The sequence below is a fragment of the Microtus ochrogaster genome, linkage group LG2 (assembly GCF_000317375.1).
Source record: "Microtus ochrogaster isolate Prairie Vole_2 linkage group LG2, MicOch1.0, whole genome shotgun sequence".
In the NCBI taxonomy this organism is placed as follows: Eukaryota; Metazoa; Chordata; class Mammalia; order Rodentia; family Cricetidae; genus Microtus; species Microtus ochrogaster.
In genome coordinates, this window is record NC_022028.1 from 7,940,329 (window position 1) to 7,965,069 (window position 24,741).

The 24,741-nt window shown below is 45.6% G+C and overlaps 1 protein-coding gene across 2 annotated transcripts in view; it reads right to left on the minus strand.

Moving 5' to 3' along the window:
* Runx2 (runt related transcription factor 2) overlaps window positions 1-24,741 on the minus strand; it is a 215,444-nt gene that overhangs the window by 119,883 nt on the left and 70,820 nt on the right. The window contains exons 3-5 of one of the 2 annotated variants that reach the window (XM_005359818.3): window positions 19,527-19,891; window positions 10,017-10,173; window positions 2,778-2,882 (exon numbers count right to left, since the gene is read on the minus strand). In XM_005359818.3, the coding sequence (XP_005359875.1) occupies window positions 2,778-2,882; window positions 10,017-10,173; window positions 19,527-19,891 (627 nt within the window). Of the gene's footprint in view, window positions 1-2,777; window positions 2,883-10,016; window positions 10,174-19,526; window positions 19,908-24,741 lie in introns of those variants that run through there. The other variant, XM_005359820.3, reaches the window with a different exon arrangement.

The following is a 24,741-nucleotide window of genomic DNA, read 5'->3' on the forward strand; positions in this document are numbered from 1 at the left end:
TATGTGTGCCTACATGAGTTATGTGCACCATGTATGTATGTGTGCCTACATAAGCTATGTGCACTGTGTGTATGTGTGCCTACATAAGCTTACTGCACCATGTGTGTATGTGTGCCTACATGAGCTATGTGCATCATGTGTATATGTATGCCTACATAAGCTATGTGCACCATGTGTATGCAAAGGCTTACAGAAACCAGAAGGGTTCAGGTCCCCTAAAACAGGAGTTACAGGCAGTTGTGAGTCACCTAATGTGAGTGTTGAGCACCAAACAAGGGTTCTCTACAAGAGCAGTTAGCACTGTTAATTGATGAGCCATCTCTCTGGTCCTGTAAATAAAGTTTTATTCAAATATACCTGTGACTACTTGTTTGTGTGTTGGCTTAGACTGCTTTTGCAGGAATCCATATGACATAGTCGGGTCCTTTTGACAGGTGACAAAGAGCAAGTAGAAAGAAAGAACCCAGCAGTGTCCAAGCTGTAGCTTTAACTAGTTATTGATACCAGATACAGCCCACATTCAGGCAAGTAACCACACAGTGTGTGTGTGTGTGTGTGTGTGTGTGTGTGTGTGTGTGTGTGTGTGTGTATGTATGTCATCACATTTTCAGACGGTATTCATTTTATAAGAAAAGCTAGCTGGATATGATGGCGCACACCTTTAAACCCAGCACTTCGGAGACAGAGGCAGGCAGATCTCTGTGAGTTCAAGCCCAGCCTGGTGTACAAAGTGAGTTCCAGGACAGCCAGAACTGCTATGCAGAGAAATCCTGTCTCAAAAAACCAGGGCTGGTGGGGGGGGGGGCAGCAGGGAAGAAGAAAGAAAAGAAAAGAAAAGAAAAGAAAAGAAAAGAAAAGAAAAGAAAAGAAAAGAAAAAGGAATGCTACAAAGATAGTTGGCCTCACAGCACCAGATCTGCGTCTACTTCCTGCCCTCCCTCAGGACTACCCAAAGCACAAACTCCGATCACATATGCAGCATGCATCCTCCATTCCAAACCCGCACAGCCTCAGGCCATTTGTCTGTCTTCACGGGCCAGTAGATCTTTGAAATGAGATACTACCATCCCCACTGGAATCAGGAGGAGCTTTCGCAAAGCTACCAGCCTGCTCATCTTTTCCCATCTCTTTTAGAATGGGGCAGCACCAACCCTTCCCTGCCTCTCCCCTAACCATCAACTCAGACGCACCCATCTCCACTAGAAATACACATACGCCCAGACAGACACACACACACATTAATAGTTTCTCTGTGTACTGAAGAAAGCTGCTGGGATGAGCAGGAACCATGTTTCAAAGGCAAATATTAGTAGTGTTGAATAAATACTAAAAGGCTATTTGCTGCCTTATGCACCACTTCTCCCACTCAAGAGCTTGTCAGGTAAATGGTTAGAAGTCAGAAGAAATCATCCCTGACTTATGGCAATCCAGAAAAGACTAGCAAAGCCCTAGCTAGCCAAGACATCCTTGCTCTGATCTCTTTCCCTGTGCTGTATGACCTCTGACCCTTGAAACTTAAGATTTGGAAGCTCTCACACACACCACACATGAACCAAACCACTTAATAGGCTATTCCCAGACTAGACAGGGCCAGCACTGACCCAACATTAGGAATTGGGAAAAAGACCATACACAGGAAAGGAGGGGGACCAAACCTCACAAACTGCTTTTGGGGGTAGGAAGCCTTGGTCACTCAGACAAGCAGTCGGCCTTCGTAGAATAGACAGAGGCAAAAGGGATGGGGGCTACTGTATGAGCCCCTCGCTAAAAGACAGGAGGTATGGAGAGAGGTTTTGCCTCTATCGACCTCCTCTCTTACTCTGGGGGAAGGAAGGAGCCCAGCCTCACTATCTGGGTGGGGGATTCATCTTAGAACTTCGATCAGCTGCCCACCCCATCATAAACCATATTTAACTTCCTAAAAGCAATGCCTCGGACTCCAAAATATCCAGCCAGCAAAGGCTGAGCTTGCTATGATGTTTATATCATATTATATGGCGCAGAACTCTTCACACTTCAACTTCAAATAACCTTTACTCTGCAAATGTGTTTTAATGCTGCTATGCCAAGCTTGCTCAAAACGCAGTGGGTGGCAGGAGCACGGGGTGCAAGCCAGTCAGATCTGCTTCAGATTCAGGAAGAGAACAAATATTGGCCCCCAGACAGAGGAAGTACACTACCTTCAACTGACTGCTGGATAAACCTTCTGGATCGACAGACAAAGAAGCCAACGTGAACTTAAACCTAGTTTGTATCACTCTGCTACAAGGAACTACCTAGAACACTTACTAGAGGAAAATGACCATACAACAGTGTTGTAACAATGAAGCAAGTTATCATTTGCAAATAAATTCTTTGTAATTAAGCCCTGTGCTCTTTATAAAGGGAACTGAGTGGGCGAGCTAAAACGCATTCTTGGGCCATGGGAAACACACAAATGCTTTTTGCCTAAGTCTAAGATTTTTAAGTTTATAATTTGCTTCCTAAGCCTTGTTGGTCCCTTTGACCCTGCCCACTGCACAGGATGGATGAGCAGAGTTTCTTAGCTGAATGTCTCCAGGATGAGTAGCTATCTGCTTGTTCCCCAGTGTCATAAAGCCTTAAGCAAGCCTGTGAGGAAAGTGGCGCTAGCCTTTGGTTTTCTAGAAGCTATTAAGTTCTATCAACAGCTCTTCCCTAAAAACACACAGTGACCTGGGACTAACTCCTTCAGAACAAAGGCTTCACAGGGTCTGCACAAACTCCATTAGCACTGACAACAGAAAGCAGGTACTTACTTCTTGGTTCCCGGGGACCATCCACTGTCACTTTAATCGCTCTGTGATAAGTGGCCACTTGGGGGGGATTTGTGAAGACTGTTATGGTCAAGGTGAAACTCTTGCCTGCAGATGGAAGAAGGGAAAAAACAAGTAACTATAAATGGCTGGCATTGATGACCCTACAATAATATATGCTGACATCCAAATTTGACTGAATCATCTCTTAGGGAGCAACCAATCAGGAATCCTTCCTCTGGACCCAAAAACGCACTTAGGAACACTTCTAAGCTTGTTCCTGATTAAGATCCGAATCTTTCCTGAGGTTCTATGTGGGAAGCCTCCACCCCGCTCCCCAGTAACCTCCTCAACAGTGAGAACAAAACCCTGGGGCCACTTGAAGAGGTGGCTCTACTTTTCCACTTTTTCCAACATCAGGAACACAACCCTGCCTGCAGGTTGACAGTTGAGGAAGTCTATTTAGGATCAGGTCATGACCCCTTGAGAGAACAATAGTAAATTACCATAGGTGATGCTATTTCCTTCTCATGGCCTTAGCATCACATCTGCTTAAATGAACCGCGAGAAGATGAGCGAGGGAAGCTGTTATGGGAATCATTTCAACAGGAGCCTAGGTCTCCTGTCCCAGCCTTAACGCGCCTGTGGTATATGATTTCATCACGGAACAGTTTTCTCCTCGGAGCTCACGCCTCCCCTAACATACATCTCAGAGCTAAATCTTGAAGGAACTCACCATAGTAACTTACAGTAACTTAGTTTTGGCTAAGCACGAAGTTTTACTTTTGCAAGAGATTTTCTGCAGGGATACATTCCTTCCTTCTGATGCCTCAAATTAATGAGCTAAAAGTGATGAATCGTGGGGGCAGGGCAAAGTGTGGTCACAGATCTGAATGTCTGCTTTCTCCAGAAGATACTGCCCTCTGTTCTACAGACTCACTGACAGTTGTAATCACTTAGATTTGCAATGGTTAGTCATGTCAGATAGTCAAAACTGCAGACTGTTACAAGACAGGAAGAGGTGGGCGTGAAACAGTGACTCAATAAAACAGCAGCGGGCTGCGCCGAGAACCCGGGCGTCTGCCCCTGGAGCTGATAAAAAGCTCCTTTTGTGTTGCTTTGTTTTTTCGGTCAGATTTTTTTTCCCCCTTCTACTGAAAGCTGAGAGTACTAAATCAAAACACAAATCTTAGACAATATGTAGCAATGTGGAGTTTAATACAATCTTTTCATTGCTTAATATGGAACAGGTTATGTGCCAGGCTTAATGGAGAACAGGTCTTTGGCTGTCAAATCTACTGAATGGCTTTTCTTTTCAAACCAGACCATGTAAGTTCCTAAAATCTGGTTAAGAAACATATCATTTGTTACTGTGTGTGGATAGTCTTAAGACTCTCAACTGCTTTTCCATAGCTAAGGGGGTTAAAGAAGGCAAGGCAGGAATGTGGGGATAGAATTAAGACAGATGAATATTGATTAGAAACTTATTAAGCTCCAGCCACATCGACCACATCACCCCACTTAACCTTCCCAAGTGAGAGTCATCACCCCAACTCACGAAGAAGGAAACCTTAGCCCAGGGAAGCTCAGTGACTTACCCAGGGTTCTGCTATTAGTGAATGGGGAAAGTTGGGAACTAAACTCAAACCTTTCTGACCTTAGATCAAATATCTAGGGTAGATATGGAACCGGGATATAGAGATGGGTAGCGTGTGTAAGGCCCTGGGTTCAATTCCCCAGATAGAAAAGAAGAAGGAAAAGGAAAGAAGGGGGCAAAGGAAGAGGAGGAAAGGACGAAAGGAAGGCAGGAGGAAGAACAGAAGGAAGGGAGGGGGTGAGATGAGAAGAACGAAGAGGAAAATAAAAAGTTTTCCCTGTTTTACCATAGAATATGAAAAAAACAGATAACTTACTTCTAGGTGTGTCCCAATTAGCTCCCTGTGCCCAGGAAATAATAAATATAAATAGATTAGTAATGGATGAAATTGTCTATCTCTCAGTATTACTGACACTTCACATTGTGTTACTACATACTAGATATTTCATGGAATTAAGTAATTTAATTCAGTACAGAACAGAGGACTTATTGTAAACATTAATGTTGGCCAGAGGACTAAGACAGCCAGGAGTCTAAACTAGTCCTAGAAAACTCAAAGTCAACAGAAATGGAGATCAAAAACTTGAGTGGGAGTCCCAGATTAAGAACTCAAAACAGTAGCCAAGTCTCCAGATTCAAAGCTAATTTGCATTAAGACATTTTAAAACACCATTCTAGAAGAGATCAGTGGTCCACAGACTTGGGGTTACACTTCTAGCAGTGGCTCCAAAGGCCATGGTTGGAAGAAGCATCCCTGGTGCCAATATTAATACATCAAGAATGCATGTGGTTTGCTCTTCCTTACTGTCTCTGCGTGGCCTGCTAGTGAAAATGCCCATGAACGTATCATGACTGTTCTGGGACGCTTTCCTATTATGAACCTTTACAACCTGCTTGGAAAATAAGTCCTGTGCTCCTCTCAAAGTCAGAGAAATACACTTCATATCGAAACAGAACCAGAGACAAAATTCTGAGCATCAAAATACTCAGAAATGAACCAGTTTTCCCCTTTAAAAATGCCTTCAGGACTGGAGGCCCAGTAGTTAAGAGTGTCTGTTGTTCTTGCAAAGTACCAGGGTTTGATTCCCAGCACCCACATGGAGGCTCACCAACCACTTAGACACCAAGCATGCATGTATGTGGTATGCAGGTACACATTGCAGTCACGGCACTCACACATGCAAAATAAAACAAATCTAAAAAGTATTAGTGAGTAAATACATAAAATCATAAAAAAAGAACAAACCTCCTTTAAAAAAAGGTGGGGTTATAGGAAAGTTGCCATCTGTCATCTTCCAGCGTCGACTCCTAAGGCTCAAATTGTGCTTTCACAATGAAAGCACAGGCAGAAAACACTCTTTGCACTCCTGATTAGCCCCTGTATGCAGTGTGGAAGAAACTTCCAGAAACTCTGACCTGACTCACTAATTAGTTCGCCTTATAATAATGCATTTCCTGAGTCAAATGTTTATGTGGGCATTTGTGACTTCCTTAACTTAAAACAAAAAGTTTTCCAAATTCCACTTTCTAAAGAGATCAGTGATACATGGATCCAGGATTGCAATTTTTTTACATAATTTTATGTGCATGGGTGTTTGGCCTGCAGATATGTCTGTCCACCGTGTACAAGCCCAATGTCACTGGGGGTCAGAAGAGGGCATCGGATCTCTCTGGAACTAGTGTGACAGACAGTTGTGAAAGGCCATGTGGGGGCTAGGAATCAAACCCACACTGGTCGTCTTGAAGAGCAGCAACTGCTCTTAGCCACAGAGCCATGTCTCCATTGTTAACAGTGGCTGTGGTGGACAGAAACCATCTACTGATGATCCACTAATTCAAGACTAATGACTAATGAGGATATTTAAAACAAATCTTACTTGTGCTAGAAAGGTGGCTCAGTGAGTAAAACAGACTCAAGGTCAGATTCTCAGTACCCATGTTAAAAGGGGGTGGTAGCAATGTGTGCCTGAAACCCCAGCACTCGAGGGCAGTAAACAGGAGGATCGTGGGATACCGAGTCACCCAGTGTAGTTGACACGGTGAGCTGCATGAGAGACCATGTCTGGACAAAAGAGTGGAAAAGAGACAGAACACGCCATCTCAGCATCAACCTCTGACCCCACATGTCCTCACACAGGCACAGCTACCAACACACACGTGTGCAAACACCTTCATCCCCCTCTGACACACAAAATCCAACTCCTGCTTAGGCAAAGCTAATTATATCATCCACAGTTTTATCTAGAAACTCGTCCTGCGGTACTACCCAGGGTCATATCACTTCTTAGATGTGTCACTGAAGGACATTTCCAATTTAGCTTTAAAGGCTGCCAGGAAGGGCCAGACTGCAAACAGGCTTGTGTCCTAAGATGACAAAACACCACGCTTTGTGCACCGGAAATGCTTTATAAGGCTTGTAAATTAAATGCAGCATGCTTGATGTCAAAAGAGAGGAAGCAAACCAAAGGAGGACGGACAAGGAGTGGGGGGAGCGCACCAAAGGAGGACGGACAAGGAGTGGAGGGTGGGGAGCACACCAAAGGAGGACGGACAAGGAGTGGGGGGAGCACACCAAAGGAGGACGGACAAGGAGTGGGGGGTGGGGGGAGCCCACCAAAGGAGGACGGACAAGGAGTGGAGGGTGGGGAGCACACCAAAGGAGGATGGACAAGGAGTGGAGGGTGGGGAGCACACCAAAGGAGGACGGACAAGGAGTGGAGGGTGGGGGGAGCAACCAAAGGATGACGGACAAGGAGTGGGGGTGGGGGGAGCACACCAAAGGAGGATGACGATGAGGAGGGGGAGGAAGAGAAAGGAGGAGAAGAAGGTGTGGTCAAAGACATTCTAATCACTTCTGTGTAAAATATTAAGGAAAAAAAGGAAGAGACAATTAAAAACCATGACTTCATGCCAGTTTCATGGATGCTGAACTTTATCTCAGGCATTTTTGAGTGCCGGGTCCTCCAATGACCTAGGACGCAAGAGTGAATGGAAACTTGGATGCTTTGTAAACCTAAGGCCCAATGTTCAATTTCAGAGAGTCTATGTTTCCACGAGGGAAAAGGTTAAAAGAAACATAGTATTTATGGGGCTTGGTTTTTGTTTTGTTTATCTTTTAAACATCATCGAAGATACATTTTGTATAGTTGCGAGAGAAAAATCCGTCCATTGAGCAAAGCATGCGGTGAAGACTTTGAGACAGAGATGAACAACTGTGAGAATCAAAGAGGAAGCGGGGGACAGACTTGTAAAAAGCAGGTCAGGCTTGAGGGTTTCCTGCCCCTGAAAACCTGACTCATTTTCGTCGAGAGCCGTCCCTCTCTTTTCTCTCTCTCTCTCCATTTTAGCTTAATCTTATTGCTTCCTCTCATTCAAAGTAACACAGTCATATAAAATCTATTATTAGTGATAAATCAATTTCTCTCTCGTTCTCTCTCCACCCTCTCTCTCCACATGCACCCCCGCCTCCCCCGGTCTCGAAGACAAGTCTGGACCAATTTCTCCATCCTGCCTCTGGCAGCAGACTGGAGCACTTCAGATCCTCCACCACGTCCCAGCTGCTTCAAAGGAAAAATCCTACTTTCTTCAGTTAAGATCATAAGAAATATAGGGGGAGGGGGTCAGCTCTGTTTGGACATAATTACACTTCATCAAAAGAGGCTTCCTTCATCTTCCATGCGTGAAAAGTCTGCAAGCAGTTAAGTCTGTCTTTTTTTTTTAATATAAAAATTGCTATTTGGGAAACCAGCCAAAACTCCGAAAGCCAATATAGTAAAACAGCACACACCCTTTGCTTCCTTTTGAAGTTTCTTAAATAAATATGTTGAGGGTTTGCAAAGTATACTATCACTCTGCTATAGTTTCTAGTCAAATTGATCAGAAAAAAATGGGTGATTTAGTGTCTATATAACACAAAAGTGTAATAAATGAAAACACAACTTTGGATCTGTAAAATAAAATTAAGAGTAGTAGTCCACCCTCTAAACATTAAAAGTCACTACTCTGCTTACAGTAACAGAAGAAGAAAGATGCAATTTCGGCAATTTAGAGTATCCAGGTACATCGTCATGGTTACATCTAGAGTACACAGGGACCTCCTTATGTTTACTTTTTTTTTTCAGGAGAAAATGGGAGAGACAACCGTATTGTGACTCTGCAACAGGAACTAAGAAACAAACAGAAGCATGAAGAGCAGATGAAAGAATGAATGGGTGAACTAACGCACACATGCCTTCCAAACCTAACCAGTCGCTAGAGAGAAGCTGCCTCTTCTCATTCTTCTAATGAAGGCGCGCAGAACCTGTTCCAGAGACAAACCCTGCAGTTCCGCTCTCCCAGAGGCTCCGCACCTCAGTTTGGTCCAGACAGCCTCCAGTGACAGCATCTCATTAGCGAGCTTTCTTTTCTTTTCCTTAAGTTAAAAAGTACAGCTTCTTGGCCCCATTCCTAGAAAGTAACTAAAACCTACTCATCGGAAACAGTCTTGCTTAAATTTCCCTTATCAAGTTTTTACAATGGTAATAATTTGACATATGACCCAAACAAGAGAGTAATTATTGGACACGATTGAGAATGGGTGTTTCTCATTTCCTGATTCAAACCTGGGCTGCAGGGAGCACAGACGCAGGTGTCATGGTTTTACTTCACCTCAGTCCTAAAGTGCTCCTACTTTTTTTTCTCTTAGTGTAATACTTAAAATGGAAATATTAGATTCAATAAATTGAATGAACATAATACCTCCAACAGGTGAATAACCAGTAGCAGTCTTTCTGGAGAACAAGCAAATAAAAAACAAAGTATTGATTTTCTTAGGAACACAATCCAAAAAAATAATTCCCTTTCTGAAATCCTTATAAGGATTATCTCCTGTTTCGTGACTCCCCTAAATGCTCCTAATATCTAAATGTGATTTCAGATGATTGAACACCCTAAACGCTGCTAGGCCATTGGGGTCCTAAGCGTTGCTAGGCAATGTTATAGTCACTCTAAGTAAGTAATTCACTTATTCAAACAAAAAGTCTTCAGCCAAGCTTGGTGGCCTTAACCCAGCACTCTAGAAACTGGAGCAGGCAGATCTCTGTGAGTTCCAAGCCAGCCTGATCTACATAAAAGTTCCAGGCCAGCCAGGGTTACATAGTAAAACCATATCTAAAAATATACCCCCTTAAAAAGCCTAAACAATTATTTTTAAAAGATTCTTATTACCAGACTAAGTCATTCAAGGGTGACATCACTAAGGGAAGACAGTGTCACTAAGGGAAGAAGCTGTCCCCATTTCAACTCAGGGTGATGCTGATACTCTGGGAAACGCTTCCCAAGCAATCACTTTCCTGTTCCCATTGCCTTTCAATCTCCTCAAGTCACGTGACTCCTCCTACTTCAGAACTTGATGCTCCAAGCATCCTTCTCTCTACTGTACACACTGAACCCTGTGAAGTCAGGAGCTAGTTCTTCTGAGGACACTGTTTGACTCTTCAATATCATCAAATGAAAACGGCCTCCATACTGAGGGGAACACTCCAGGATATCTGGATCGGTGTACACAAACCTTTGGTGGCTCTGTCTCAGTAAGAAGATGCTGGGTTGCGTACAGACAAGTCCACGTTGCATCGAAGAGCTAAAGTGTTTAAAAAGCAGAGACCTACCTCGTCCACTCCGGCCCACAAATCTCAGATCGTTGAACCTTGCTACTTGGTTTTTCATAACAGCAGAGGCATTTCGGAGCTCGGCAGAATAGTTCTCATCATTCCCTGCCATGACAGTAACCACAGTCCCATCTGGTACCTCTCCGAGGGCTACCACCTACACGAAACAGGAAACACAGAAGGAACAGGGGCACATCAGAAACACTTAAGGACGGAGAACACATGCTTACTGTAAATGTCTTATCAGAACCCAGTGTGGTGGCCCAGTGTCGGCAGACCACAAGGGAAGCATCTGTATTGGGGCTGTGACACCCCTTCAGACATACTGATGTCTCGGGGTCCACCCGTTTTGAAAGCAAGCTAAATTTCCCTTTATTTATCGTTCAGTCCTCACAGAATATATGCACGTTTTTATTAAATCCCCATGTTAGACTGTCTGCAGGAATTACGCTCCAGAAAGAAGGCTGACACCCATCTGCATATTGCACCATCCATATTAAGGTGTCAGCTGTCTACAGCTCCAAGAGCCCTGAGGTGTGGTCTTAAGTCAGATCTTCAGCTAAAAGCAGAAGGGTATTTAGGGACTCCAGAGACAGCTTAGTGGGTAAAGCGCTTGCTTTGGAAACATGAGGACTTGAATTCAAATCCTCAGCGCCCATGCAAAAAGTTGGGGGGCGGCAGTTTGTACGTGCAGTCACTGCTACAAGCTGGAAAACAGGCCACCTGGGGAGCTTGCCAGACGTCCATCTTAACCTAATTTGCAAGAGAGGACCCCAAGAGAGGACCTGTCCCAAAACCTAGGGTAGAGGGGGAAAGAGATGGCTCCCTGGATTAAACATTTTCCACCAAGTTTGACTTGAGTTCCGTCCCTGAGACCTACAAGAAAAGAGAAAGTGCTGACCGCTTGTCCTCTGACCCCTACATGCACAAGCATGTATGCGTGTGCTTACGTAAGAGATAAATGCAACTTCAAAACAAGGCGGAGAGCAACTGAGGAAGACATGTCAGTGTCAGCCTCTGGCCCCCAGATGCACTCTGACGGCCCAATGCACATGCGTGCATGTGTGTATGTGTGTGTTCATGTGCACATGCGTGCACGCTCACACACACACACACACACACAGAGTACCTGATTAGTTCTACAAAAGAGGTCTTTTCAGGTGATGTTCCTACTTCCTGGGTACAGACCGGGTGGGGGCAGGTGTTTTACAATTCATCTCCCTACACGGGACTCAGTGGTCCTCTTTTAATGATGATGTGACCATGTTCTCTGCTGCAGGCCCGTGAGAGAGCTGAAGCTATCAAGTGAATAAAGTCTCGGCAAAGAAGAAAGGTCTACCCAAGGCAGAAAACGATCATGACAAACAAGTAGTACAATCAAGAACTGTGCCCTGGGCTGGGGAGAAAGACTGGCTGGGAAAGTAACTTGCCTTGCAAGCGTGTGGCCCAGAGTCTGATCACCGGAGGAAATGAAAAACACCAGGTGTTATGGCATATGCTTGTAATCCCAGCACCGGGGAAGCAGAAAAAGGAAGACTGAGGTAGATCAGCCACCCTACCCTAAACGACAAGTCCCTAGGACCCGCAGAAAGCCAAAAACAAACAAACAAACAAAAAAAAACAAAAACCCAACACCTAGTGTTGTTGACCTCTGACCTCCAAACACATGCAAGTGCACCGGCACCTAAGGAAGCACACACCCATACCCACAACCCCATTTTATTTTTTCTGCCATGTTGGAATGCCACATTTGCCCCACCGTGGTCTTCAGCAGTTAATCTGAAGCTTATAAATTTAGGCAAAATACAGGCTAACCCATCTCTGAAGCTAACTCACTCAGAATAACTCACTTCACCCTAGGTCTGCTGTGTACCTTGGGTTAACATGGAACCTTATTGAGAGAATGTTGGCCATGGGGAACCTTCCCTGTCACATATAAAACATTCTGTTTCCAGTCCAGAAGCCTTCTTCCTCTCCAGGAGCTCCCAGGATCCTCCGCACGGCCTATTGCCATTTCTTCATTTAGTGCTGAGATATCGTATGATAACTCGGCAAGAGCTCCAGCGGCAGTGGCCATTCCGACAAAGCACCCCTGTGCATTTGTCCATCTAGCAAACACCCCACTCTGCCTTTCCCCACTTCTGCTTCTGGGCTCCCGTTGGTTAAAATTTTCACACAACAAATTAGATATTCCCAAACATACTTGGTATGGACCCTCCCTAAAGTGTATTTCCTGTCCAGTGATACACAGGTACTATGTTTTAGGACTGAGTTATCCCTGTCTGTGACCCCTACCCCTAAATGTCCCCATGATATCCTCTCTCTCAGACAGGAAGACAACCAAATGAAATAAAGCCTTGCCAAGGTGTCTGTCACTCCTACTGGACTCTTAGGCTGTTTCTCAGTCTCTTCAACTTCATACCTTGTTCCGTTCAAAATCAAAACACTTTCCTTACACAGTAGGGTTCACGTTCCCAGTGTCCCACTGTAGTTGCCCTCCTTCTTCCAACACAGAAATTGATGGTTAATACCTAATTAGCCCAAAGTTTAAAGAATGGCTTTCATTTCACCTAGATTTTTACATGTCTCAACTCCCAAAACAGTGCCTGGCACCTTAGGAGGGGCTTGATGGGTATTAAAAAAAAAATAGGAGCCAGAAAGATGGCTGAGCGGGCAAAGCACTTGCTATGCAAGCATGGGGGCTGATTTCAAATCCTCAGAGCCCACGGGAAGACTAGACACGAAAAGATGCAGGACTGACATTTGTAATACCTGTACCCTTACCGGGAGGTGGGGTGAGAAGAAACATATGAGTCATTTGGCCTGGTACCCAGCAGCACAGCAAAGAGACTGCCTCCAACACGGTAGACAACAAGGACCCATATCTGAAGTTGTTCCCTGACTACCACATGCCTGCCATGGCACTCCATAGTCACACACACACACACACACACACACACACACACACACACACACACAGTGTGAAAGAGAGGAAAAGTATGCATGTGCGCGTGTATACATGTGTGCGTGTGTGTGCGTGTGTGTGTAACAAGTAAATGAAAGAGTTCCATAAAAAGCACTGTTCCCAGCAGCCAGCAGCCTGTGGGCTAGCAGCTAAAACGCTGAGAGGGCCAGTTGTAAGATGAGTCTGAGTCAGCCTCCCCAGCAACAGCCCAGTGTCCTTGGTGCATACCAGTATTGCCTGGAGTACACAGCTATTCTCAACTCAAGAAATCTCCTGGGTCAAAAGTAAATCCCTTGAGAACAGACTTCCTCTCTGCCACCGTGGTCTAGCAACTCGGGTAAGGTCAGGGGAGTTTCTAAAACCAGTGCTATACTCCTGAAAGTGAGGGTTTCTCTGAAGCCCAAATGGCACATTGAAAAATACAGAAATAATTGACTTGTCTGCCAGGATTTATCTGAATATTAAGACATTTTGTACATTCGGCAGATCGTATTTTAACATCTGCTGCCATACGTACTAATGGAGGTGAGAGAAAGCTAAGTACTGTTTTAGAAGAGACTTTATGCACTGAAGAGCAAGAGCCGCCACTTCCCCTACTCTTCCTCCTTACATTTCTACCGTGACCCTTATACCAATCATTTCCTCTCTGAGAACCACAGGTTTCCAATAGAAATTGAAAATAATTTTTAATGCTGTGAAATGCCGAAGATGCCACATCAGCACAGAGTGTCAATACAATGATCTGAGTTTGGGGAAGGTAAGGAGAGTGACAGTTCCACGTCTGCTGCCTGCTAAACACAGGCTTTTCGTGACAAGCATTCTTTAAGAGTGCCACCGGGTATGAAGTAAGAAGTGCCACTTCTCTTGGTGGCCTCAAATGTTTTGCAGTATTGTTGAAAGATAAAGGATGACCCCTTGCGGGTCTCACTCCAATCGTGCCGAGTTTCAGAAAACAATAATAGTAATAGTAATGAACTCTGCCTCCATTTAAAGTTTTTAAATAGCTTGGAACATTATTGTTCTGTTACATATTTTTAACATAATGGACTTTTTTTTAAGTTAGAAGAGAATAAAAATTGATTCAATATGAGAAAATGTAAAAGAAAATATTCCTGAGAGTGAAATACATAAATCCACTTTCCCAAAGCAGCATAATAATGGTTATATTAAATGTGGGTATGTTTTACGTATCATATTTAGCAAAACATATGGATTTTCACGAGCTGTGTGAACCTTCTATGAGGCTTAGAACTGGGACCGGAGAACATGGCAACACACACAGCGACAACCTTTCTATTAAAGCTGGACTCTAGTCCAATGGCTAAAATATAGTGTATTCTCTGTTATTCGTTCTATCAGACCAGACTGACCAATGTTTTTTTTCTGAGAAGGGGGCGGCACATGTCTTGGGAAGGGGAGTACTGTATTTAACTGTATATCACTCAGAAGTTTAATTACATGTTTGAGACTTTTTAAAGTAGATGTCTAAGGCCTAAAAGTTTCCTTTGAATATTCTCAACCATGTTTATCTAAAAGAAAACCAAAGAATGAAGAAATTTTTACACATTTCATCTGTACCAAACCCAAGCAATGGAAAAACATTTTAAAGGGGGAAAAAAAACCCAATTTTTAAAAAATCACTCTTTAGCTGGTTAAGCAGAAGCATGAACTGAGTTTTTTTTCTGAAGCTACCCAACACAAAGTATTGTTCTGCAAAGAATAATTCGTGATGAACTTGTAATAATTACATTTCTAGGTGTTCTTAAAATATAACAATTACAAAGTCAAGAAAAGCATGAGAAAGAGAGAAGTCACTTTCTGTTCTGGCTTTCCAGAATTGAGAAAGAATTCCCTTTAGTTAGTGCACCCCACTGTAACAAGCATTTAAACCACACAATATACGGCTTGTACAAAATGAAGTTAAAGAATATTTAATGCTAGTGATATTGAAATAATGTTCGAGACCCATTCTGACTAAATCTGGGCCTCGCGCTGAACGAGGAGCGATAGCGAACTTAGCTTAGCCCCCTGGTTCTGTGGTCTTACCACACTAGAAGTTTGAAATTGCCCATGACTTTTCCATGGACAGCAGTTTAGTCTAACCTAATCAATTACTGTGACAGATTAACATTATTTTGGCATATTGCAATGCAGTAAAATGAAATATAATTATTTCTAAAATAGAATCTGATCATCTTTTTCTTTGTAATGAGGAGAGGAGGCAACTCAATTATTGCAAGAAGCAAAAACAAAAGAAAACTGTATCTTTTTCAAATTAAACTATGAAATATTTCAATAAATTCTGCAGTGTGGCTTTAGAACGTAAGCCAGGAAGGCTTCCTCAACTCAAAAAAAAAAAAATGAATCCTAAAAGAAAAATAAATACAATACATCATCTCAAAAATTTAAATAAATGTCCAACAGAAAAATAGCGAATTTTTTTTTTTAGTTTAAGCTAGCAATCTGTGAGCCACAAATCACAGTGGCTTAGGTCAACCAGCAGTGAATATTCTGGAACTCTGAAAATGCACAGTCAATGATGCCATAGGAGAAAGTACAAAGAAGGGTGCCTGCCATACCTTTCCTCCAACATAAGTTTTCCAAAGTTCAAAAATTATATATTTTCTATCTAAAATTTATTCTAACTTACAGTAAGTTATATATATTCAGTCCCACAATATATGCCTTTCAATGAGTTTTACAAAAAAAAATGTATCTTGTCTTCATACAACCTGATGTGCTATGATTGACATAACTTTGCAAAAACAGTATGTGCTGGGATTAATAAGGTTTGACAAGCTCAATGATATTTTTCCTTATTAAACTCCAATTAGATTTTTTTTAATATATAAACAAAATCTAACCATTAAACACTTAAGAAAACTATAACTCCCTATCACCAAGTATGTATAAGTTGCAAATTTGCTTTTGAAGGAAGAAAGGCTGCCAATGATGTCAACAAATAGAAATTGCACCATCATTTGGGAACTTTTCATCAACACTGAAAGATGCTATTAAAAATATAAAATTAACTGTGAGTACTTGATCATATATCTAAATATGCTTTCTTCTACAACACTGCTAGAAAAAAAAAGTGGCATTGGTGAACATAGATGGTCTCGTGTTCTCTAACTTAAAACAGTGATATGGGCCTCTCCTGCTCTGAGCTTTAAGATATACATCTGGATGTCAACATCGTGTTTCAGCTTGAAGCTATTTAAGTCAACTTAGTTATGAACCCTGAACAGCAGGCTTCACAGTGAAGATGCTGACAGGCCTCTAACTCAAAGGACGCTCGCTACTGGAGGCAGGGTTGACACATCCTAGCCACTCTGCCCACCAGACCAACCATCAGCTACTGAGTTGAATTTGCAAATTGCTTCGTCCTGTCACTAAAATCATCTGTGACAGAAAGGGCCTAACATCCTCCAATAGGAGCCCTAAACTATTTTGGGGTTCTAGTGAGATACACCTGAAAGAAATGTTAAAAATATTTATTTCCATTTCCTTGACACCTGGAAGGACTGTGTATTTCAAAACTACAGCGCTCCGGTAAAAGTACAAAGGTGACAACTAACTTTGCATGGAGACCACTAGCTGCTTTGTGGGGTTTTACATGTTGGATATAAATTAAATAATTTTCATTTATTCTGTTTTAAATGCCCAAATTATATTACATGAACAGTACCAATAGCTTCTGTACTTTTTAATATAATCCACTGTCGATATCATGTTGAAGCACTATTTAAGTCGTCAGAGAGCGAAACGGTCTACTGAATCCATTTCTGGCCGGCTGTAGACAACTGCGACACAAGCCTCAAGTATAGGCTCAGTAAATATTGTGTTGATTTGAACACTAGATTTCTCAACCATTGTGTCCTCTCAGGGGTGGGAGCGTTTTAAGGCATCTACCTCTCTGCTTTTTACCTAACAATGCTATAACTTATTTTGTACACAGCTCTGGATATGATAGCCAAATTGCTGTCACCACTTTTGAAACGGGGACTTCATACTATTTCTTCACTGCAGATGTATTTCATTACGTTGAGAGTATAAGAAGTCTGTTACACTCATGCATCCACTCCCAATGCAAGTTATTTTTAAAAGGCTGCTGTTACATCATTGAGATGAAAATCATAGAAGTCTCTGTCAAAATGTGTACCTTCAAATATCCCTATATATTTTAAGCAGAGAGACCAAACTGTTAGGGGTGAGCTTGAATCTCTCACCCACTCTTCGAATGCCGTTAGACAGAAAGGGAAGTACACAAAGTCAAACTCTAGGTAAACCCACTGTATTACTAATTTAAATAGTACAATATGCCCTATGCTATCGATGCTCTGTCTGCTGGTTAAAATAAGAAACATGCACTCTGTGATGAGAATGCTTTAACAGCAAAGAAATTCATTTCCAAAGAGTTTTAGAAACTAGTTAGAAGACCCAGCTCCGAAACCCAAGAAAAGTTCAGACTGAACCGCATTCCATCTTTATAGCCAAATCCTTTCCCTGCAGAATGCTTGTGCTCAATATCAACTCGGCATTTAAAACGAACAGTTCAAGACAATTATATCCTAAGCACACTCACACTAGAAGATGCATAGAACTTTAGACAGTGAATCAATAAAGTTAAATCCTTACACTTCAATGCATGGCCTTGCATAGACAAAATATCTACTGATTTGCAATTTTCCCTATTTTCATTTAGGTCTGGGAAAAGATTTTAGCTTGGTTTTTATTTTTTTTTAAAAAAAAAAAAAAGTCTACCCTCACAGAGACTGCTTAGAAAATTCTGGGCCCTTGGCTGATAAACATTGTAAAAGATACCTCTAATACTAAATATCATTTTCTACAATTTCACCTATATCTGACCTTTTCACATCACAAAGAAAACATTAATCTACAAAATGGACGCTCTCAAAGAGGAAAACTGCAGTGTGTGATTTTTTTTAAAGAGCACTAGTTGATCCAGCTACAAAAAGAAACTTGCGAGAGAGAACGCAACACACACCTCCTCAATAAGAACCCGTTCAGATCGCTGCTCAGATAGAAGACCTAAAGAGATAACTACTCCAATTGACCTGGGCTCCTCCTGCCACCCCACCCACACGTGGAATCTGAATTGATGCGTGGGGTACCGGTGATCAACAACTGGGAAATGCAAGGGGCCCGTGGGAGTTTGGCACCAGAGTGAAGGATGAAGGAACTGGCACAATTCCTCCCTTTTCTCCCCCCCCCTCCCGCTGTCTTTCTTTCAAGATCATACTTAACCTGCTCTCCACAGATGCTGGGGCCCAGGCCCACCCCCTAGAACTGGAAGTGCCTTTGGATTCATCTCCCTGGCTGCCTCACGCCCTCCATTCCTAGGGTCTAGACCAGCGAGAGTGGACAGTCATCAGTCCAGCAGTCTCTTCTGGTGGGGGTGTTCCCTGCCAACAACACCTTCCCTGATAGCTCCAGGAATCCCAGACTACACCATAGCTATGGCCAGAGGCTGAGGACCCGAACACCTTCAACCTGCTGGCGTCTGCCCATGACACCCACCGCTACCGGTGCTGGCAAGCTAACGGACTCCGGCGGAGGAGGCCGCGGGGGCGCACCTTGGCACCCAGGCCTCCAGCAGAGCCCTTCCCAAGCAGATGGGACTTCTGGGGTTCCGGCTCTTTGAAGGCAATAAAGCAAATCTACGAATTTCACCTCCGTTTTCCTTCTGAGCAGCCAAAGTTGCTCCACTAGTTTCTCTCTTCCTCCCAGGCTGAGCGAGGCGGGAGAAAGCAGCCTAAGCCCTGATCCCCCTTCCCCGACGTTCATCCCTGCACTCGGGGATCTAGTGCCCTGGACCCCGCAGCTGCCGGGCCTCAATAAAAGCGGGGACCCCGGCGACCCCACCTTCTTCCGAGTAACGGGAACCGGAGCCCGCCAAGGAGGGCTTGAGTGTCCCTCTCCGAACCCATTGCCCCGCATCCCCAAGTTTGCTGAGCACCTCAACCTTCTCGCCAAAGGCTGGCACCTCATCCCTCCCCAGGAGCAAGCATCCTCCGGCGCCGGCACCCCGCGGGCACCAGGCCCCAGTCCGGGAGCTGCCGGGACTGCCAAGCAGCACCCAATCCGGGAAGTGGACGCCTAGTCCGGAGTAGCGGCCTGCGGCTGTGGGGGAGGCGGGAGGGAGAGTACGGAATCCTGGACAGAAGGGGCGCGGGGATGAGTGTGGGGGACCCGCGCCACGGGGGAAGGGGGCGGGGTGGCGCTAGGGCATCGGGGTTCACAGTGGGCACCTAGGATCGTCTGGGGCCAAGGAACTCCAGCAGGGGAATGAGCAAGAACCGAGGCCAGGAGACTGGAAGGATGAACAAGCAAGGAAACCTAGGCTAGGATGGGAGTGGTCGTGGGCACAGGTGACCGCTGCGAGGTATGTAGATCATGGCCACCTCGGTCCCTGAGTCAGAGCCACCAAGACTGAAGTCTTGGAGGACACCCGTGGGCACCGAGACGGCTGTGGGCAGGTTCCACTGAGCCCGGCGGGGGGCTAAGGGTGGCCAGTCTCTTACCTTGAAGGCCACGGGCAGGGTCTTGTTGCACCGCCAGTGCGAGGGCAGCACGGAGCACAGGAAGTTGGGGCTGTCGGTGCGAACCAGTTCGGCCGGGTGGTCGGCGATGATCTCCACCATGGTGCGGTTGTCGTGCGGCGGCCTCAACCGCGGTACTGCCGCTGCCGCCGCTGCCGCCGCCGCCGCCGCCGCCGCTGCTGCCGCCTCCTGCTGCTGCTGCTGCTGTTGCTGCTGTTGTTGTTGCTGCTGCTGTTGTTGCTGCTGCTGTTGCTGCTGCTGTGCAGCCACCACCGGGCTCACGTCGCTCATCTTGCCGGGCTGCAGGCTGCTGGAGGGGGGGCTGAAGCGCCGGCTGGTGCTCGGATCTACGGGAATACGCATCACAACAGCCACAAGTTAGCGAAGTGGCCGGGGGAGGGGGAGGAGGGTGGAAATGGGGGGCGAGGAGGAGGAAATTGAGGGGGTGGAGGCGAGACGGGGGAAAGAGGATGGAGGTGACGGGACTGAAGAGGTGAGAAATCAAGTTCGAGGAAGCCGAGTGCCGGGCGGAGTCTGATGGGGGCCGGCGGCCGGCGACCAGGCACAGTTGGGTTGGCGGGTGGGGACACCCGGGAGACGCAGATCTCCGCCCGGAGGCTTGAGAGCCCCAGCGGTGGCAGCTGCGAGAGGGGCGCGGGGGCGTGTTTGGCCGAGCCGAGTCAAGGGACTTGAAGTTAGCAGCTTGCAATGGGGGGGGGAGGTTTGGGGCACAGCGTCCCGGGTGCACGGGCGCCCCCCTCCCTGTTCCAGTTCGGTAGTGGAGCCTGGCACGTTCAGCAATCCATCTCAGCGGTCCGTGTGGCCCCGCGCTGCCCGACACCGCCAAGCCGAGCGCGGCTGCCCAACTTCTGGCGCCGCCGCCTGCCCGCGCCTCCTCCTCCTCCTCCTCCTCCTCCGAGGCCGCTGCGCGCTCCCCTTTGCCGGCTGCGCGCTCCGAGTCCTCCCGCCGCCGCGTTTTCCTCTCCCCGCTTCTCCTCTCGCCCTCTCACTCGCCGCCTCCTCGTAGCCACGTCTTCCTGCTCTTTGCAAATGCCCCTGGCCTCCTCGCGCTTCAAGGTGCCGGGAGGTAAGTGGGGGCAGCGGATCTCAGGGCGACAGCTCCGGAGCCTATAGATCGCAGCCGCTGCCGCCGCCCGCCGGCCGCGAGAAGCGCCGGCACGCTGCGCTGGGCTGCGGATGCTGGAGGGAGGCGGTCCCCGCCTAGGGCATCCGTGCCTGCTCCTTCAGCTCCCCCCGCATCCCCAGGACCAGGAACCCCCTTCTTAGTCTGACCACGCTGAAACTGAGAAGCCGGAGAGCCTCAGGCTGCTCCTGCTGTCGTTATTTTTCGTTGTATCTTCAAAAGAGGAGGAAGGAAAGTTCTCGAGTCCCCTCGTTGACGTCTGGACACTTTTCACCCTCCCCCAACACCCCACCCACCCTACCTCGGCTGGGGCGGGGGGGGGGCAGATATTTACAGGATTCGGGGTTGGGTTTTATTTTCCCCCTTAGGTGACACCAAAATATGGGTGACAGAAGGACTTGTCAAAATAGTTTTAGAAACTCGAGTGGATGCCTGGACGCTCTCTTCTTACACATTCATTCTTGTCATTCCTGGACAATAAGGATGGATTGCTTTTTTTAAGAACTAAAAAAAAAAAAATGACAGCTTGATAATGAAAATAAGTTGTAAATTGCAAAAGCACTTGCTGAGAGGGGCAAAATGTAAATATATAAACAGCGGTAATCCGTGAATTTTCCATCTTTTATTAAGCCGAATCTTCGAGTCAGTCTGAGTCTTGATATTCTTCCTCATCACACCCCCCCGGGGAGAGGATAAAATAAAAAGTTTTTTAAAAAAAGAAGCTTCAGCATTTATTTATTTATTTGTTTGTTTGTTTCCGACATTTTTTTAAAAAGGCGATTTTGGAATCCCCAAAAGGTTGTGGTCGAGAGATGAAGGAGTGCGGAAAAAGGCGGCAGTTTTTACCTAAAATGTGGTTTTTGGAGGCTGGGATTTCTAATGATTAGGTTTTTGTGGTTTATATAGACACGACTCAAGCTAAAGCGATCATTTAGCTGATGGGAGACAGAAGCACGTGGGTGTCTCCAACCAGCCTCCAATTCTGAGCCTTCAAAACAAATCAAACAGATTGCGCGCCCACAGAAGCCGGGAAATCCGCTGGAGGCTGCTACACCCCAAGGACTAGGCAGCTGCGACATGGGGCCGGTTCACCTCTCGCGTGATGTTCTGTTACGTCTATTTAACCGATTTTTAAAAACTTTTAAAGCTTCCAAATAGAATCATTTACCCGAGTCCCGATATTCCTAGCAACAAGGTAGTTGACACAGTCGCGACTTCGTGTAATCCATGAAAAATTGGAGTCCTCCCTTGAAGGACTGAGGTACAGGGATAGCTGGATACCCTACCTCTGTCTCCTGTCTTGTTTAAAGCTCTTCGCGTGGCCATTAACTAGAACTTTTATTAGTCGATGCAAATGCCTCCCAAGTTCTTCAAGAGACCTGTCACGACCCTCCCTATCGGTTTTCAAAGCACAGCTGCCACTCTTACCCCGCGCGCCCAGGGAAAAGGTTACCAGGACGCGAAAGAGGTTGTTTGCGCCTCTGCAGGACTCAAGACTCTGACAAGCATAAGACAAGCGCGAATCTCTGTGCCCAGGTGACCTAGGGACCTGTGTTCCCGTGCCTGAGATGGTGCTGGGGTCCAAGAATGGACACGGATGAGAGGGACTGTGCCCTCTCACGGGCGTAGAGATGAAACTGGAGTACACTACTATGCCCTTCCTCTTTGTGTCATTATTTCTGCCTTCCCTTTCTGCTCGCTCCACTTACAACAGCTTTGTCGGTGTTTCCTTGTCTCTTTCCGGATTCTTCCCCTGCATCCTCCCCGTGCCACCTCCCCATGCCTCTCAGTTTCCCTCTTCTGCCACACCGCCTGCTCCTCCACGCCACCAAAAAGCAACACCTATTCCCGACCCTACTCCTCGCACCTGGTGGCCTCCATGCCCCTAGTGCTGGGCTCCAGGACCACTGAAGCCACTCATCCCATCACACTACCTATGCAGCGAGTTGCTGAGCTATCTCCCAAGGGTGCTACTTTTAATAATCTTTTTGATCACAGGGGAGAGCTCTAACTCTGAGTATAGCTGCATCGCGTGTGCGCGCTAGCATCCCTATGCCTAAATGCCAGTTCAGTAAAGGAATGCCCACTTCCTTACCCATCCCTAAATGCCAATTCAGTAAAGGAATGCCCGCTTCCTTACCCATGTGAGAGGCTGCACCACCACCCACCTTCCTTACACACTCACTTGTATTCTCACGCGCTCACACACTGGCATTACGACACAATTACATGCGTTCCTCTCCTGCCTTTATTAGGACAGTTTTCTTTGGGGACACATCAAACGGAGATGGCTTGTTTGCCCAACTCCCCCTTTTAAGTGTCTGGGGACTACTGACTAGGGGAGGAGTCTCCGGAAATGGAATGAGATTCTGTAGTCATAGAGATAGAAAGTCATTGGTAGGTGATATTGCGTCCTCCTCCCAGGAAACCCACAGAATAGGGAACTTGGAGAAACTGACAGACACTGAGAAACAGTCCATATTTCAAATAGGGGCTCCCAGAGAGGGGCTTTTCAACAAGAAATTTTAGGGTCGTTTGAATTTGAGAAATCCTATCTGGGGACTTTTTCTTCCCCACCATTGCTGATTAGTTACTACTACTACCACCACCACCACCACCTTTTTTTTTTTTCAACTTAATGGATAATGAGACAAGCAGGCCTCAATGGTTGGAGATTTTAAGGACAATTTAATCAAGGTGAGATTATTTATTTGAATTAATCGTATCCGGTAATTCGGCTTTATAGCCTTCCTGGGCACCCTCTCTCCATTAAACATTTCTGTAGAACTAATGTAAGCAGCTCTTGGAAGCGCCCAGTCTTGGAGCCCTTGAAATATCCTACAGTTATTTATAATGTGGAAATGAAATTTTCCACTGAATGCCCTAACAACGGCTCAGGTATCTGGCAAAGAGGACTTCGGTCCCCTTTCAAAAACACACTCTCGCTGAACACTCTCACTCTCCGCTGGAACTGATGGAGCCCTGTGCTGGCCAGGGCTTGGCTCTGAGCACTAAACTTCAGTAGGAAACATTTCCACCGCCCCTTCACTCAAACCTCTCCTAATAGTAAGCACAGAGGGAAATCATGAGCCTTTTCCTTATGTCTTTGGTGCTATGGAATGCTTGATCTCTCTCCTCGGCTTGGATTTTCCTTCTACGGGAAAATGCTCTAAGCAGAGGCAGAGAGCAGAGCACATTTGGTAAATGCTTCCTGCAGGAGCCTGAGGTCCTGATCCCTGCCCCCTCCCAAAGAAGCAGAGCCAGAGGTACCTTTGAAATCCCGGTGCTCAGAAGGCCCTGAGACTTGCTGCCTAGACAGCCCAGCCTGCTCAAGGGGCTCCAGGCCCGTGAGAACCTGTCCCAGAAGACGAGATGGACTACATGTATGGCCTCTGGCTTCCACAGGCAAGCATGTACACACACACACACACACACACACACTTCTAAGCAAATCACCCGTTGGATTCCTTTCCAGAAATATTCCTTTCAGTTGTATCTTACAGTGCTAAAAAATAGATTTTTTTCTTCGTGAAGATCTAACTACTCTGAAAGATACAAGCACAGCCGTCCCCCACCACCGTGTCCTTTAACGTTTAATATAACTGTAAAGTGACAATACCTGGCGATTCTAACTTTTCAAAGAAAGTGCGATGTGAAAACAATCTTCTTCCAGTCTCTCTCTCTCCTCTCTCTCTCTCTCTCTCTCTCTCTCTCTCTCTCTCTCTCTCTCTCTCTCTTCTTGCCAGAAAAAGCTGAACTCCCAAAACAGGAACAGAATTCAGGGACTTCAGGCTTCTTTCGCTTTGGTTTCTAATCCTAACCCCTTCTACATTATTTTTTGTACATTTTTTCATGATGAAAAGTGGAGAAAGAACCCTCCAAAAACTTAAAACAGGTCTCAATGAACCAGCTAATGAAGTAGGATAGCCATTGGAAAAATATGACCATCCTGAGCTCTCTGAAGTTGTCTGTGTGTATGAGTGTGGTGTGTGTGTGTATGTGTGTGTGCATGTGTGACAGTGTGTGTGTGAGAGAGAGCGTGCATGTGTATGA